This window comes from Tetrao urogallus, assembly GCF_951394365.1.
Source record: "Tetrao urogallus genome assembly, chromosome: 1".
NCBI lineage: Eukaryota > Metazoa > Chordata > Aves > Galliformes > Phasianidae > Tetrao > Tetrao urogallus.
The window spans coordinates 34,390,838-34,408,535 of record NC_136813.1 but is presented as its reverse complement, the minus strand read 5'-3'; the positions used below and the strand labels follow the sequence as shown (position 1 = coordinate 34,408,535).

At 44.6% G+C, this 17,698-nt stretch overlaps 1 protein-coding gene across 1 annotated transcript; it reads left to right on the top strand.

Moving 5' to 3' along the window:
* Nucleotides 1-12,641: 12,641 nt before the first annotated feature.
* Nucleotides 12,642-16,460, top strand: PCDH20 (protocadherin 20; the record flags this gene model as incomplete). Its single annotated transcript, XM_079532872.1, has 2 exons — nucleotides 12,642-12,692; nucleotides 13,758-16,460. The coding sequence occupies 2 exons, from the start codon at nucleotides 12,642-12,644 to the stop codon at nucleotides 16,458-16,460; spliced, it is 2,754 nt and encodes a 917-aa protein (XP_079388998.1).
* Between the last annotated feature and the right edge of the window lie 1,238 nt (nucleotides 16,461-17,698).

Below are 17,698 nucleotides of genomic sequence, written 5' to 3'. Positions count from 1 at the left end.
GTCATTGATATTTCCTTCACAATTCACAAAAAATATATATATATTTTTTCCATTATTTGTGTTTCTATTTTTTAAACAAAAAAAAAAAAAGTTTTTTTTCTTTTTCTTTTTTTTTTTAATGAAGAAATTTACTATATCAAGTAAAACACCACATTATTCTATTCTATGCCTACTGAGTTTTTGATATTTTAATTAAATGGTAATTAGGTAATTAAGTGGAGACCTAGAAATGTGCAGCACTTAGAAAAGAATTCAAACATTTAAATAGACTTTTCAGTGCTGTTTTAAAAATATTTCATATTTGTCAAATGGGAGTGCTATCAAATTGTGGGCAAAAGTTTCAAATATAATCTCCTTTTAAATTATGTTATTGTCTTTACTTATCTGAGTTAAAAAATACACTTACAGAACTGTTTGCTGGTGAATAAAGCTACTAGATTGTAACAATACATATAATGATTATAGGCTTTCTGAAACTATGGTAGGAATAGATCAGCTTTCTTTTCCTATCAGATGCAATTATTGCCTAAAATATCTATGAAGTTGTGAAGTAACATCTGCAAATAGTCAAATAGTTCTTGATTGGTAGTTAATTGTAAATGAGCTACTGGATTTCTCTATGTATTTAATTTCCAATTATATTGTTAATTACTATAATGATACATTCAGCATTCCATTTTTTTTAATCTACCTTTAAAAAGATAACATTTAAACAACCATTACTAAGCTAGCCTTCATTTTTAGTCAGAAAAGAAACAGACATGTCCAGGGGGCAATTTATCTCACCTGCTTGAAAAACCTCTTTCTTTCATTTACATAAATCACTTTTGAAAGTGTATATATCTCTGAAAGGAAAAAAAAAAAATAAAAATAAAAGATATATTAAAAAAAAAAAAAAAAAAAAGAAATCTTAGACTAACCAGTTTATAGATGGATGCTTGATTTCTAGATATTCCAGTGCTAGATCAAGCAAATGGTGTCCTTACTAGTTAGCAACCTTCTCTGCCTGTTACATATGAAAACTGAAGAAGAAGTAAGTATGATTTTAATGTGACCAAAGACTCAAAAACTCAAGAAAATCTGTGTTTGTTTGAACTACAGAGTACTTTATTCTCTAAGTTTGCTCAGCTCTGCTAAGAGAACACTGGGCTTCTGGAGGAAAAAATGCTATTAACTCTTATCTCAGTAGCAAGTTAAGTTGTCAAAGTGATAACAATATGAACAATAAAACCATTATCAGCCACAATATTTCTGAAACAGCCAGCCAACAGGTCTTTCATTATGTAAAAATTTGGTTATGTATTTAGTTGTTTGCTTTCTCTTGTTATTATTATCCCAAGTCGAGTAAAATGTTTTTTTTGCGATCTTTAAGAACTGTGGTGAGCAAGGAGTAAATTAGTATTAGGGAATCTGAGGTATCTAATTCATCAAGAATTTTTACCTAATATATACCTAAGAATAGATAATGGATTCTGAACCCTATAAAAATTCAAAATATTTCATTGTTAAAGAAGTAATTGTTTATTCAGAGTGGCCAAAGACTTCTGCTTGAACTTCAAAATACATAACATATTTCAGAGCAATGCAAGGTAATTCATCTGACAAGGTGCTAACTGTTCCAGAGGAGGTAGGAAAAGAGAAACAATAATCTGTATTAATGCAATATATCACTACAAATTTACTCAGTAAATTATATAGGATTGCAGTCTGTAGTTTGTTGGTATATAGGAACTTTCTGACACATGGTAGCCAAAATGGAGCCCAAAATAGGCACAAGCTTCCACCTGATAGCTAGCTGGCACACTAAAGGACTTCTTCAATGTGGTATTAATCATAGAATCACAGAATCATATAATGGCCTGTGTTGAAAAAGACCACAATGATCATCTAGTTTCAATCCCCCTGGTATGTGCAGGGTTGCCAATCACTAGACCAGGCTGCCCAGAGCCACATCCAGCCTGGCTTCGAATGCCTCCAAGAATCATAGAATCATAGAATCATAGAATCACTAAGGTTGGAAAAGACCTAAAAGATCACCCAGTCCAACCGTTCACCTATTCCCAATAGCTCCTACTAAACCATGTCCCTCAACGCAACATCCAGTCTTTCCTTGAACACCCCCAGGGTCGGTGATTCCACCACCTCCCTGGGCAGTCCATTCCAGTGCCTGACCACCCTTTCTGAAAAGTAATACTTCCTCATGTCCAGCCTGAATTTCCCCTGGCGTAGCTTGAAACCATTCCCCCTGGTCCTATCACTAATGACACGAGAGAAGAGGCCGACCCCCAGCTCACTACAACCTCCCTTCAGGAAGTTATAGAGAGCAATAAGGTCTCCCCTGAGCCTCCTCTTCTCCAGGCTGAACATTCCCAGCTCCTTCAGCCTCTCCTCATATGGCCTGTGCTCCAGACCCCTCACCAGCTTCGTTGCCCTTCTTTGAACACGCTCCAGGGCCTCAATATCTTTCTTGCAGTGAGGGGCCCAAAACTGGACACAGTACTCGAGGTGCGGCCTGACGAGTGCTGAATATAGGGGAACAATCACTTCTCTGCTCCTGCTTGCAACACTGTTTCTGATGCAAGCCAGGATGCCATTGGCCTTCTTGGCCACCTGGGCACACTGTCGGCTCATGTTCAGCCGAGCATCAATCAATACCCCCAGGTCCATTTCCTCTATGCAGTCCTCCAGCCACACCGCCCCAAGCCTGTAGCGTCGCCTGGGGTTGTTGTGGCCGAAGTGCAGGACCCGGCATTTGGCCTTGTTGAAACTCATCCCATTGGCTCCAGCCCAGCTCTCCAGCCTGTCCAGATCCCTCTGTAGGGCGTCGCTACCCCCAGGCAGATCCACGCTTCCAGCCAATTTGGTGTCATCTGCGAATTTACTGAGGGTGCACTCGATGCCCTCATCGAGGTCATCTATAAAGATATTGAAGAGGACAGGCCCCAGCACCGACCCCTGCGGAACACCACTCACGACCGGTCGCCAGCTGGATTTGACTCCATTCACCACCACTCTCTGCGCCCGGCCCTCCAGCCAGCTCCTTACCCAGCCAAGAGTGTACCCATCCAAGCCTCTGACTGCCAGCTTCTGCAGGAGAATGCTGTGGGAGACAGTGTCAAAGGCTTTGCTGAAGTCTAGGTAGACCACATCAACAGCCTTTCCTTCATCCACCAGATGGGTCACTAGATCATAGAAGGAGATCAGGTTGGTCAAACAGGACCTGCCCTTCATGAACCCATGCTGGCTAGGCCTGATCCCCCGGTCACCCTGCACATGCCGCATGATCTCCCTCAAGACGATCTGCTCCATAACCTTCCCTGGCACCGAGGTCAGGCTGACAGGCCTGTAGTTCCCCGGATCCTCCTTACGACCTTTCTTATAAATGGGAGTCACATTGGCAAGCCTCCAGTCATCTGGGACCTCACCAGTCAACAAGGAGCGCTGACAGATGATGGAAAGCGGCTCGGCTATCACCTCCGCCAGTTCCCTCAGCACTCTTGGGTGGATCTCATCTGGCCCCATCGACTTGTGACAGTCCAGCTGGAGCAGTAGGTCTCTGACTGTTTCTTTCAGAATCGCAGGGGGGTTAGTGTGCTCCCCGGCCGAGATTACCAGGTCAGAGAGAGGGGTATCCTGAGGATAACTGGTCTGACTTTTAAAGACAGACGTTAAAGAAGGCATTCAGAACCTCCGCCTTTTCCTTATCCTCAGTGGTCACATTCCCAGCCTCATCCAGCAAAGAGTGGATATTCTCCTTTGTCCTCCTCTTACTGTTAATGTATTTATAAAAGAGTTTCTTATTCCTTTTCACACCAGCAGCTAGGTTAAATTCAAGCTGGGCTTTTGCCTTTCTGATTTCACCTCTACACATCCTAACAACTTCCCTGTATTCATTTTGAGTGGCCTGTCCCTCTTTCCACAGGCGGTAGATTCTCTTTTTCTCCCGGAGCCTCAGGAATAGCTCCCTATTCATCCACGCCGGTCTTCTTCCCCGCCGGCTCATTTTGCAGCTCAGGGGGACTGCCTGCTCCTGCGCCCTTAAGACTTCCTTTTTGAAGAGCAACCAGCTCTCTTGGACCCCTTTGCTTGCTAGGACTGAATGCCAGGGGACTCCCCCTATTAGTCCCCTGAACAATTCAAAGTCCGCCCTCCTGAAGTCCAAGGTAGCAGTATTACTATTCCCCCTCCAGGCTCCACCGTGAATCACGAAGTCTATCATTTCATGATCACTCTGTCCAAGACAGCCTCCAACCTCCACATCTCCCACCAAACCTTCCCTGTTTGTGAACAGCAGGTCTAGTGGGGCAGTTCCTCTCGTGGGCTCTCCGACCAGCTGTATCAGGAAGTTGTCCTCTACGCATTCCAGAAACCTCCTAGACTGCTTCCTCTGTGCTGTGCTGTACTCCCAGCATACGTCAGGGAAGTTAAAGTCCCCCATGAGGACAAGGGCAGGCGACTGTGCAGCTCGTGCCAGCTGCTTATAGAATACCTCGTCTGTTTCTTCATCTTGATTTGGGGGTCTATAACAGACGCCCACCAGGGTGCCTGTCTTGTCAGCCCTTCCTCTGATCTTTACCCATAGGGATTCAACGTTATCGTCCCCAGTCATAATCTCAGTAGCGTGAAAGCATTCCCTAACATAGAGAGCTACACCTCCACCCCGCCTTCCTTGCCTATCTTTCCTGAAGAGTTTATAGCCATCCACTGCAGCACTCCAATCGTGGGAGCAATCCCACCACGTTTCCGTTATGGCTACTAGGTCGTAGTTTGCCTGCTGCACAATGGCTTCCAACTCTTCTTGTTTGTTGCCCATGCTGCGTGCATTAGTGTAGACGCACCTCAGCTGAGCCCCTCGCCTCTCACCTAATCCCACTACCACTTCCCCAGGCTGCTCTCTAGCAGGCCTGGCTTTATCCCCCTCCCCCTTCCTATCTAGTTTAAAGCCCTCTCTACAAGTCCCGCCAGCTCCTGGGCAAGTATCCGTCTCCCTTTTGGAGACAAGCAATTCCCATCAGTAGACCTCAGGCCAGATGCCGAGTAGACCACCCCATGATCAAAGAATCCAAATTTTTTACGCTTGCACCAGCCTCTCAGCCATGCATTTATAAGATGGCTTTTCCTGGTCATCTCAGCGTTCATCCCTGTCACCAAGGGAATGCTGGCAAACACTGCTTGTATGCCCGCTCCATCAACTAACTTCCCCAGTCTCCTAAAATCATTTTTTATAATCCTCAGGCTTCTAACAGGGATCTCATCACTGCCGGCCTGAACTATCAATAGAGGATAATAATCAGAGGGGCGGATAAGGCTGGGGAGTTTTCTAGAAATATCCCTGACCCGGGCTGCAGGAAGGCAGCACACCTCCCTACGGGTAGGGTCAGGACGACATATTGGACCCTCTGTTCCTCTCAGAAGAGAGTCACCTACAACTACCACTCTCCTTTCTTTCTTGGAGGAGGCAGTCTTTAAACGCGGAGCTGACCGCCTCACCTTAGGCAAGCTTGGCGGCAGTGCTCCCACGTTATCATCAGTCACCTCTCCCTCTGGCTTCAGGGTTTCATACCTATTACAGAGAGGGATCAGGGGAACCGAGGTAGGTCGAGAACTTGGGGGTTGCCTGCGACGCCGGGATGAGACCAGCTGCCATTCCTCATCTTCTCTCAAGCTGTCTCTCCCTGTTTGACTACAATGAGAGAGAGGGTCCATTGTTCTCTCCGTCTGGGTAGTGCAATCTCTGCGCCTTTCTCGCAGAGAGTCACTCCACCAGTCAATCTCTCGCTCGCACTCTCTGATGGTCCGCAGTCTACCTACCTCCTCCCTAAGCTCCACCACCAGGTTGAGCAGCTCATCCAGCTGCTCACACCGCACACAAGTGGCATCCTTCCCATCCTCCCCCGGCAGCAGCAGGCCGAGGCACTCCCGGCAGCCAGAGACCTGAACCGCCACATTATTAAGCAGACCCTCTGTCTGGGTTGCCACAGTCTTCGCATGGGAAGCACGTTTCCTGGTGAGGACCATGACTGAAGGGGGGGTGTCAGTGTAAACAGGAGAGCCAGTCACCTGAGAAAAAGACAAGAGCACCCACCCTTGCTGACACAAGACACAGCCTCTGCTCCTCACTGCTGCCTTAATGAATGGGCAATGAAGTGCTAGTGGCCCTCACACACTGACTACCTCCACCCTAGGTGGCCAGAGCACCTTTCCACACCTTCTGGCTTGTGTTATGTGGGCGGGAGCCGGTTCCCGCCCTCCCTGGTCTATTTTTATCCACACAACAAATGGGTCAAGGTCAAGCCCCAGAGATAAAGAGATAAAGAGCAGGCAGTGTCGGCACCACCCTCGCCGAGTCAAGATCCCGCCCACAAGCTGCTAGATCCCCGCTAGCAGCGCGGCACCACTGCTAGCTTCAAACTAGCCCTAAAAAGAGCTTTTTTTTGTCAGACTTTTAGTTGAGATCCCTTGCCCAGTGCAGTCTTACCTGCTCTGACGCACGTCACCGCAGCAAATGGCCGAAGCCACGTGCTTGGGGTTTTTAAACTGAGCGGCGGACGAGCCGGCACCACCCCCGCCGAGTCAAGATCCCGCCCACAAGCTGCTAGATCCCCGCTAGCAGCGCGGCACCACTGCTAGCTTCAAACTAGCCCTAAAAAGAGCTTTTTTTGGTCAGACTTTTAGTTGAGATCCCTTGCCCAGCGCAGTCTTACCTGCTCTGACGCACGTCACCGCAGCAAATGGGGCATCCACAACTTCTCTGGGCAACCTGTTCCAATGTCACTACCCCCTGAGTGAAAAAATCCTTCATAATACCTAACCTAAACCTCCCCTGTCTCAGTTTAAGACCATTCCCCCTTGTCCTGTCACTGTCCGTTCTCCAGTGCAGTGAACAATATGGTCCTCACAGCTCTCATTTCTGGCATGAGGAGGTTATAATTTCAACTTGAGAGCTATGTCTTAAAGAGAAGTCAATTAAACATGTCATATCCATGACTTCATGGTAAGTTGCAAGAAGTATGTAGAAAGTGGTTTGGAAGAAGCTGGAATGTTGTCCCTGAACTAACTCGATAAGGGCCATCAGAAAATACATGTTTTTTTTAGCTCTAACTATTGCACTGTACTTTAGTTTACACTTTGTCTTGTATGAATCAAAAGCTGTATCATTATCCTAAGCTTTACACAAAAAGGAAGTAAAAGTGAATGTTAATACACTGTGTAATACAATGTAAAAATACTAATTAAAAAAAAAAAAAGAGAGATGATACAATATAATCTGAGTTAAATTGTTTCTGTCTTTAAAAATAATGTGATCAGACTAGAAATATATTGAAGGTGATATTTCTCCCTACTGGAACATATTGTTTTTTTTTCCACAGGAGGAAAAAAAAAATAAAAATGAGGCACATGCAAAACATCTGCGCACATATGGAAAGTGTCGTAACCAAGAATTTGCATGTTTAAGAAACCACAAAGGAATCTGAGGAAAAAGATGGTCAAGTATATCAAATGCAGATGGTCTTTTCCAGTGTTTAACAGTTGATATGCATGATACTTCAACATAGTAGTACCCAACAGCTGTGATAACTAGAAAGGAAAGTCTTATCCGTGTTTTTCAGCTTTCCTGTCAAGCATTACTTTCTCTTATGGTGTATTTTTTTGTAAGTTTAGAAACCACTTTCATGCACCAGCTACTTTATCATAAGGATATCACAACTGCAAGAAGGAGTTTGTTCATGAAAGACTGCTGAATTGAACCCTGCAAGTTCACCTTGCATGAGTGTGTGAAGAACCAGCCCTTAAAAAAAAATGGAGATTTGAGTGAAGCATACTCCAAAGTGATATTCACTTTCTAGCTCCACTGCTGCTTCATCTAACCTGGATGCCAAGTTTTTGACCATCTTTCAGTGTTACAAGAGAAAGCAGTGCCAAGGCCCCTCTCCTGTTCTATGCTGAAGGCAGGATGCTCGTTCTCAGTCTGATCCACAGTGACATGGAATGATCACAGCTCTCAGTATAAATGTGAGCACCAGATGCTTGGCACTTCTGCAAGTAAGGTCACTATCTAATATTTATACAATCTTTCTCACAGTAGTGCACTATTCTAAACAGGAAGTTTAGGATTTAAGCCATTTCCCTTACTGAGTACCAAAGACACAAAAAGTATATTCCTCTCGGAGGTGAAAGGACCTCCCTTATTTGCGCTGTATCTTCTGCAGTTTAAACTCTTCAGAGAAGTGACAGTATGTCAATATGGTCTTGAACCTCTCTCAGTTACTGTCACTAGGAATCAATACTAACTCCAGTGATTTCCCTCAGTTTGAGCAAGTTTCCCCAATGAAGAGCACCTAGCTCAAATGGTCACACCGACTACAGCAGCACCAATGTTGTCAGCTCAATCAGCAGATGTCATGGATGGGCTCTTTCACACCACAACCTTATTCAGTACAACCACAGGCTATAACAGATAAGAGATTTTATGCGAGGTTGAGGGGACTACAATTGCCTGCATCCTTCTCACTTGTACAAGTTGGACAGGTTGCCAGACATGAAATAAATAAATAAACAAACAGATAAATAAATAGCATTTCAAATTCACTTTCAGAAGTGATTTCTTCTGATTGATTAATCTGGAAATATTTCCATCTGTCACTGGAACGCTGTTCAAAGAAAACCAAGCCATTTCAATACCTGATACATCCAACTTAGCTAAGTCAAACTAGTGCTCTGTTTTACCATAGCAATAGTGTACTTCTTCTAGTGTGTTCATGAATAACCAGAGTACTTCCTGGATGGCCTGTCATGTGAATCACTCTTCTGTTTTGTTGTTTATCCAAATCTGTGATATTTCAGGAATCTTACAGAAATGCTCCTTCTTGTTCCTTCTTTGTCACTAATTACAACCAGAATCTTGGATGAAATACCACTGTGGGCAAAGCAATGTAATTTTGAAATACAGATATATTCAGTGATAATAAGATTTGACATGGTAAAATGCAATCTAAAAAGATACATTAGGCTAAATTTGATGAGATGGGATTGAGGTTAAAAACTGCTGACATTTTATCTTCAGAAAGCATGCCTGTAAATATAAATATAATGAAATCTGTGAGGTTTCCTGGGACTTTGGGAATGGCTTACAGATGAAAAAAGAGAAGCCAGGAATGAATGCACACCACCACATCTTTCCCACCTCTCATCCCATACCCCACGTGCCAAACACAGCTGCATTATTTCTCCTTAAACAGGAGAAAGGCCAGGTTGGATGGGCCCTGGGCACCCTGGTCTAGTATTAAATGTGAAGGTTGGTGGCCCTGCCTACAGCAGGGGGCGTTGGAATTTCATGATCCTTGAGGTGCCTTCCAATCCAAGCTATTCTATAACATGATTCTTTGATTTATTGGACACAATACTCTTTAAGGATCCTCTAAGCCTCACTAGATGTTGCTAATGTCTAAAAATATAAAATATTATAGAGGTACCAGCTGCTCCAGTACACTTTAAATTCTGCTGTTACACTTCTGGTTTAATAAAATAAAATGTATCAAGTATAATGAAAAACTGAACGCTGTAATAGTATTGGCATAGCCTACGCTATCAGAAACCTCAGGGAAATGTGGCTGTGATGGTTAACAAAAAAGATACAATAATAGGTCAGTAATTTTAAGGTGATAAGAAAAGAAGATAAACTGGGATATCAGTGGGAAATAAAAGTTTAAGATAGAATTTTACAAGGACTTCAGATTCATTTGCAAGAAAACTACTTATTCACTAAAAGTGAGATTAAAATCAGTCTACGGAACTCAAACTCCACATAAATCAGTGTCAAAATCTGACTGAAATCCAAATGAGTCAATATTTTTCCATCGAAATGAATGAAATTTGAGCAGATGTGAGTCAGCTAAAAGCATCTGTCATGTCCAGCTAAACTAACTGGAATGTGTTTTGAGTTTATGAGCACCTTTCAAACTGAATGATCTGCAGAACAGTTCACATGAATGAGAATTTAGTGAAGGACTTAGGTACGTTGATTGCTCTCTTAAATTATACATGTTTGCTGTGAACTGTATATACTGTACTGCCTGTTCTACTTTTGCTAAAATTGAATGGTAAAGATATAAACAAGGTCAGTAAGGGCAGTACACACTGAGGAGTTTCAAAACCTGAAGATTAGTGAATAATAAATATTGGTAGCCCTTTTATTAGTGCTCTGACACTCTGCTCTTTAAATCATGTATGATTATTGTGTAAACATCATTTTGGGAATAAACTGATATTAAAATGGTAGCATGTTTCAAAGACATCCACTGAATCAAACAGAGCCTCATTCTGCTGCCACTGACTTCTGGAAGAATAAGGCAAATCTTTGATATAGACAATGAGTTCTGTGCAGCTTTTTGGACTGTGATTTTAATTGTAGTTTAAGAGAAAAATGAGGATAAGGATCTGGAGGGGCTAGCTGAGAACTGGCTGAACATGAGCCAGCATTGGGTCCAGGTGGCCAACAAGGCCAGTTACATCTTGGCTTGTGTCAGAAATAGTGCCAGCAGGAGCAGGGAGGTGATCATGGTCCTGTACGCAGCTCTGGTGAGACAACATCTCGAGTATTGTGTTCAGTTTTGGGCCCCCCACTACAAGAAAGACATTGGAACATGTCCAGAGAAGGACAACAAAGCTGGTGAGAGATCTGGAACACAAGTCTTACAGGGAGCAACTGAGGGAAGTGGGATTGTTTAGTCTGGTGAACAGGAGGCTCAGGAGAGACCTTATTGTTCCCTACAACTACCTGAGAGGAGGTTGTGATGAAGTGGTGGTTGGCTTCTTTTCCCATGCAACGATGATAAGAACAAGCAGTAATTGCCTGAAGTTGCACCAGAGAAGGTTCAGGTTGGATATTAGGAAAGGCATTGGAACAGGCTGCCCAGGAAAGTGGTGGAGTCACTGGCCCTGGAGGTTTTCAAGAAAAGGGTAGATGTGGCACTTAGGCACATTGTTTAGTAGCAATGGTGGTGATGGGTTGACAGTTAGTCTAGATGATATTAGTGTTTTCCAGCTTTAATGATTCTATGATCCTATGATTCTTTGAAAAGATTAAGATTATTTTTTTTTTAAAGGAAAAGTATTTGCTTTCCTGTCTGTCTTCAGTGTCCAAGCTGACGTCAAACGCTTGCATGCTTGTGCTTGCCATGAAGTGTGGAGAGATATTGAAGGTTGTCCTCAGACCACATGATTTAAACAGTTCAGTTTCTTCCACAACCTTTACTTTCATGACAGGTAGCTCCACTTTATTTGATAAATGCAACTGCTTACCAGAATTGCAACTCTTGAATACTCAGCAGCAGTCTGGATCCAGACCACTGAACACTTACTTTAAGGCTAAAGACAAGAGACTTGGGAGAAAGTGAGTACCTAACACAGTACAGGTTAACAACCCTTTTGATAGCCCAAGACATTAAGGAAATGTGTAACTGGTCTGGCGCTATTCGTTGATTCTCAATAGCTAATAATTTAATGCCTAGGTTTATGGTAGTTCACAGTTCAGTCAACAGAGACTGGATATGATGAAATGAGAACACATGATTCTCTGCCACAAGGGTCCATTGGGTTTCAAGACAGCTGGAAATTGCCCCTGCAGGCCTAATTTGTGCACCTTCCCCCAAGCCACAGTAGTAAAATCCTCAGAACGCTTCCATTTTGTGCAGACACGAGGTCTTGTTTACACTCCTTAAGTTGAGCCAGCTTCTACTTCTTAGTCTTCTTGCTAGCACCTGTAGCACATCAAAGAATCATAGACACATTAGGGTTGGAAAAGATCTCCAAGGTCATCTAGTCCAACTGTCAATCCATCAGCACTATGCACACTAAATCATGTCACTCAGTGACACATCTACATGTTTCTTGAACAATGCCAGGGACTGTGACTTTGCCATTTCCTTGGGCAGCTAACGTTTGACTACTCTTTTGGAGAACAAAGTTTTCCTCATTCCAACTTGAACCTTCACTGGTGCAGTCTGAGACAATTACCTCTCATCCTATCACTGTTGCCTGGGAGAAGAGGCCTAGTCCCATCATCACAACCTCTCTTCAATTAGTTGCAGAGAGCGATAAGGTCTGCCTTGATCCTCCTCTTCTCCAGACTGAACAATCCCAGTTCCCTCAGCTGCTCCCCCTAAGACTTGTGTTCCAGACCTGTCACAGCTTCATTGCTCTTTGGACAAACACCAGGGTGTCAGTGACTTTCTTGTAGCGAGAGCTTCAAAACTGAACTCAGTACTCATTCCACAGGAAGAAGGACAACCCGTTTGCTCATTTAGTTTTTAGATACATTTGCTTCCTCTTTCCAGACAGGAATACCTCCATCCCCTGCTGCTCCCACTGCCTCCATCCACACACAGCCCACCCCGCACGCTCAGCGCTCCCTCACTACCCGCTGCCCGCCTGTAACTATTGGCTGAACGCCCTCCCTCCCCGCAGCGGCCCTCCCGAGCAGAGGGGGAGTGTCGAGGGCGGTGCGCTCCAGCAGCCCAGCCCAGCGCGACGACGGCGGCGGCGGCGGCGGCGGCGGCGAGGGAATGGGCTGCTGCGGGGAGGAGAGGCGCCGGGCGGGCGGAGGAGCGGGCGGGCGGCTCGGGCGCAGCCAGCGGCCGGGCATGGGTTCCCCGGGCGGTCGCAGCAGCCCCAGCGCCCGCGGCAGCCTGCAGGTGAGGGCTGGGGCGAAGGGAGTGGAGGCGCCGCGTCCTGCCTCCCGAGCCCGACTTCGCACGCAGCAGCAAAATTCGGATATGTATTAGGGGCGCATATATATATATATATATATATATATATAGGTTTGGGGGGTATTTTATTTATTCTCATTCTTATTTTATTTTCCCTGTCGTTTCCGATCTCCACAGATCAGAGCCACCGTTAAAAGTTTTGTTGCCGACGCGCGTTGTAGCGTGTAACTGCGAAGATAGGAAAGGGTGGTGAAAAATAATTATTATTATTATTAAAAAAAAAAAAACTAAAAACGGGGGAAGGAGGAAAAGTCCCCAAGGAGGCGACGACACCCGAAGTTACTTCGGGAGTCCTTTTCCCTTCGCGGAGGGTTGAGAACGCGCTTGCCAACCAATGCCGGCAACTTCCAGCGCGCTGCCCGCTCCGCGGCTCCGCTGCACGGGTCGCGATGTGAGCTGGTGCCCGGCGGAGCTTAGAGCTTGGGGGCGGCCGCGGGCCGTGGTTGGGCTTCGGCTGTAGGGAGCCGGGCATGCGGAAAGAGCGAAGCTTTGGGCCGCTTGAGGGGGCGGAGGGGAGCGACGGACTTATTTCGCGTTCCTGCCATAGAAAGGGGAGTTGGCAAGAAAGTGTTTGAGGGTCTACTCGGGGTGGAAGGGAGAGTGCTGCTGGTGGGAAGGGGGAGAAGCTCAGTGGGATGGGGAGGGCGAGAAGAGGGCTCATTCCGATGTCTCATCGGGAGTACAAGTGCTGCAGGGTGGGGGTATTGATGCCCTTGGGTCATTCCTGGCAAGGAGTATGTGCCCTGGGGGGGTGCAGCTGGTGTTGCCTAGAGGGTACAGATGGTGATGTCCTGGAGTAGCTGCTGTACTGGGGTGGGGGAGGGGAGAGGGGGAAAAAGAGGGGGGAGATGTAATAGCTTCTGGTTGCAGATGCTGCACTCCCAGCTCACAGTGGCTGTAGGGGAGGTGGCGGGCAGGGGGTAACTGCTTCCTGCTTCTCCTTCTCTAACACCACTCTCCCCCCACACTCCTGTGCTTCTCTCTCCCCAGCACTTGTTCCTGTTCCTGCTCTTCGTTGGACCTTTCAACTGCTTTGCCAGTTACAGCCGTGCCACCGAACTCTTCTACAGCCTCAATGAGGGGCTGCCTCCCGGCGTGCTCATTGGCAGCCTAGCCCGTGACCTGCGGCTGCCCATCACTGGGGGGCAGCGCCCTGCAGCTCCCCAGCCTCCCCTCTCCTTCACCCTGGCTTCTCGTGGCTTGGGAGGACAGTATGTGCATCTGGACAACCGCTCTGGAGAGCTACACACTTCTGCTTTGGAGATTGACCGGGAGGCTCTGTGCATGGAGAGCGGTGGGGCCTCTGTCCCTGGAGAGGCAGATGCTGTATTTTTGTCCTCCTCCTCGTCCTCACCTGACTCATGTCTGCTTCTGCTGGATGTGCTGGTACTGCCACAGGAGTACTTCCGCCTGGTGAAGGTCAAAATTGCTATCCGCGATGTCAATGACAATGCTCCCCACTTCCCCATGCCCCACATTCACCTTTCGGTGCCTGAGAATGCGCCTGTGAACACCCGCCTGGCTATTGAGCACCCTGCCCTTGACCCTGACGTGGGCACCAATGGTGTCCAGACCTACCGTCTGCGAGATAACTATGGTGTATTCACCCTGGATGTGGAGGAGAATGAAAGTGGAGAGCGGACCCCCTACCTGATTGTCATGGGGGCTCTGGACAGGGAGACACGAGAGGAATATGTCACAGTCATTGTTGCTGAGGATGGGGGCACTCCTCCACTTGTGGGTAGTGCTACCCTTACTATTGGCATCAGTGACATCAATGACAACTGCCCCCAGTTCAGTGACTCACAGCTCAACATCACTCTTGATGGGAATTCCAGCCTGGGAACACACGTGGCCACTGTCCATGCTGTAGACCTGGACCTTGGATCCAATGCACAAATTACCTATTCCTACAGCCAGAAGGTCCCTCAGCCATCCAGAGACTTGTTCCACCTAGACGAAAGTACAGGAGTGATCACACTATCCAGTAAGGTTGATGGGAACACTCCAAGGCATCACAGGCTGATCATACTGGGCAGTGGTCCTGGTTGTATCCCTGCTGTTATCACAGTGCTAGTGACCATCATCAAAGTCATGATGAGGCCACCTGAAGTTGTCCCTCGTTTCATAGCTAATGAAGTGGAAGGAGTGGTATACTTAAAGGAACTGGAGCCCATCAACACACCAATAGCATTTTTTACCATCAAAGACCCTGATGAAAAATATAAAGTCAATTGCTATTTGGATGGTGATGGACCTTTCAGGCTTTCACCATACAAGCCATACAACAATGAATACTTGTTAGAGACCACAAAACCTTTAGACTATGAGACACAGCAGCTATATGAAATCTCTGTAGTTGCATGGAACTCTGAAGGATTTAATGTAAACAAAGTAATAAAAATACAAGTTTTGGATGACAATGACAACTCGCCAGTTTTCTCTCAACAGCTGATAGAATTATCGATTGAAGAAAATAATGTTCCCAATGCTTTCTTGACCAAACTGCATGCTACGGATGCTGACAGTGGAGAAAGAGGGGAAGTGTCCTATTTTTTAGGGCCCGATGCTCCTTCCTATTTTTCTTTAGATAAAACCACAGGAGTTCTTACAGTTGCCACTCAATTGGATAGAGAAGAAAAAGAGAAATACAGATATACTGTGAAAGCAGTAGATTCTGGATTCCCTCCAAGAGAATCAATAGCAACTGTCACCATCACTGTACTGGATAAAAATGATAATAGTCCAAGATTTATCAATAAGGATTTCAGCTTTTTCGTGCCAGAAAACTTTCCAGGTTTTGGTGAAATTGGAGTTATAAGTGTAACAGATGCTGATGCAGGACAAAATGGATGGGTTGCTCTTTCAGTTCTGAATGGAAGTGATATTTTCGTTATAGATACTGGAAAAGGAGTTTTGAGAGCTAAAGTCTCTCTCGATAGGGAGCAGCAAAGCTCCTATGTTCTCTGGATTGAAGCAGTTGATGGTGGTGATCCTGCCTTGTCGTCTACTGCAAAAATAACAATCCTTCTCTTAGACATAAATGACAACCCCCCTTTGGTTTTGTTTCCTCAGTCTAATATGTCTTATTTGTTGGTTCTTCCTTCTACCCTTCCTGGCTCTCCCATCACTGAGGTCTATGCTGTTGATAAGGACACTGGCATGAATGCAGTCATAGCATACAGCATCATAGGAAGAAGAGGCCCCCGACCAGAGTCGTTTAGTATTGACCCTAAAACTGGTAATATAACCTTGGAAGAGTCACTCATGCAAAATGACTATGGTCTGTATCGCCTGCTTGTGAAAGTTAGTGATCATGGCTATCCAGAACCACTCCATTCCACTGTCATGGTGAATCTTTTTGTCAATGATACTGTTAGCAATGAGAGCTACATTGAAAGCTTGTTAAGAAAGGAGCCTGATATCAATATAGAAGAGAAGCAGCCACAAGTATCTGTAGAACCTACACATAAAAAAATGGAGTCAGCATCCTGCATGCCTACTTTAGTAGCTCTGTCAATAATAAGCTTGGGTTCGATCACTTTAGTAACTGGGATGGGCATTTACATCTGTCTAAGAAAAGGGAAAAAGCACCACGGAGCAGATGAAAACTTGGAAGTACAAATCCCATTAAATGGAAGAATTAACCTGCACATGTTGGAGAAGAAACCAGTGGAGATTTCTAACATTTGATATTTCCTTGTGGATAATCCAAATCAATATCTGAGAAACCTTGGACAACTCTGAAACAGCTAGCCGTGGGCTATATTGACAGGTTGCAGTGAAGGACCGCTAATTTATAACTTAATATAATTGTAGATAGCTGTTTACAGTTTTTTAAACTCAAGTTCAATGTACAGCTTTTTTATGAAACCTTAGTACTAACAGCTAGCACCATGTCTATAAAAGCATAGACATCATTTGCAGCTTTCATTAATCAGTATGATCAGTGACTGTAAAAAAAAAATTAAATTAAAAAAAAAAAAAAAAGGGAAGAAGGTAAGAATTCTTTAAGGTTAAAAATCTTTTTAACCACAAGAGGGCATCAGATGCTCCAGAGCAGGGAACTGTCTAAGAGATAAATAGAGAATATTTTAAATATATTGGTTTTTTGCATAAAATACACATCGGCATACAGACAATTACATACACAAAAAGAGAAATGTCTGTCCTGATGTATGGATAAATAAAATAATAAGAATATTAAAGTGCACTATTAAAAATAATAATAGTAATAATAATAAACAAATAAACATAAAAAAAAAACCAACAAAACAGAATGTTTATTACCTCACAAGTAAAGCTTACACAGTAGGATAGAAAAGGCATTAACAAGAAGTGCAATTCCTGTTGAGAAAGAATGCAAGATACTGTAATGAGAATCGGAACTGCTGTGACATTCCATCTTTCATTTGCTCCAGATTTCACCCACATTGTCATTTGTTCCAGCAGTATGCTGGTCATTTTTATGAAAAATTATATTTAATGTTTCCTACAGGAAATAAAGACAAAAGCCCATGCTCATCCTCATAAACATGTCAGGTGCAGGGAAGCAAGGGAATGGCTGTATTTTTCATTATCACAGAAGTAACACTTTTTGTACTTTGAGCAATGTCGGTAGTACTCCATCAGTTTGGTTGTGCAATAGATTTTTCATGTGATATTTCTGAATCCGATCTGCCAGACAAAAACAAAAAAATCTCTTCATATTCTAGAGAATTATAGACTTAGTTTGTACTGACTGTTGCTCCTTTCTGGATTGGTATTTCATGTGAAAGATCTTATTTCTGACTTTTGGCTCCATTCCTGGCTCCTTTTCATTGGCTTTGGTTTTGGATTAGATCCAAAATCTGACTTGTCAGACTGGTGGCATATTTTCTCGATAATTTATTCTTTGCTGTAGCCTCTGCAGCAAAGGAGCAGGTTTATCA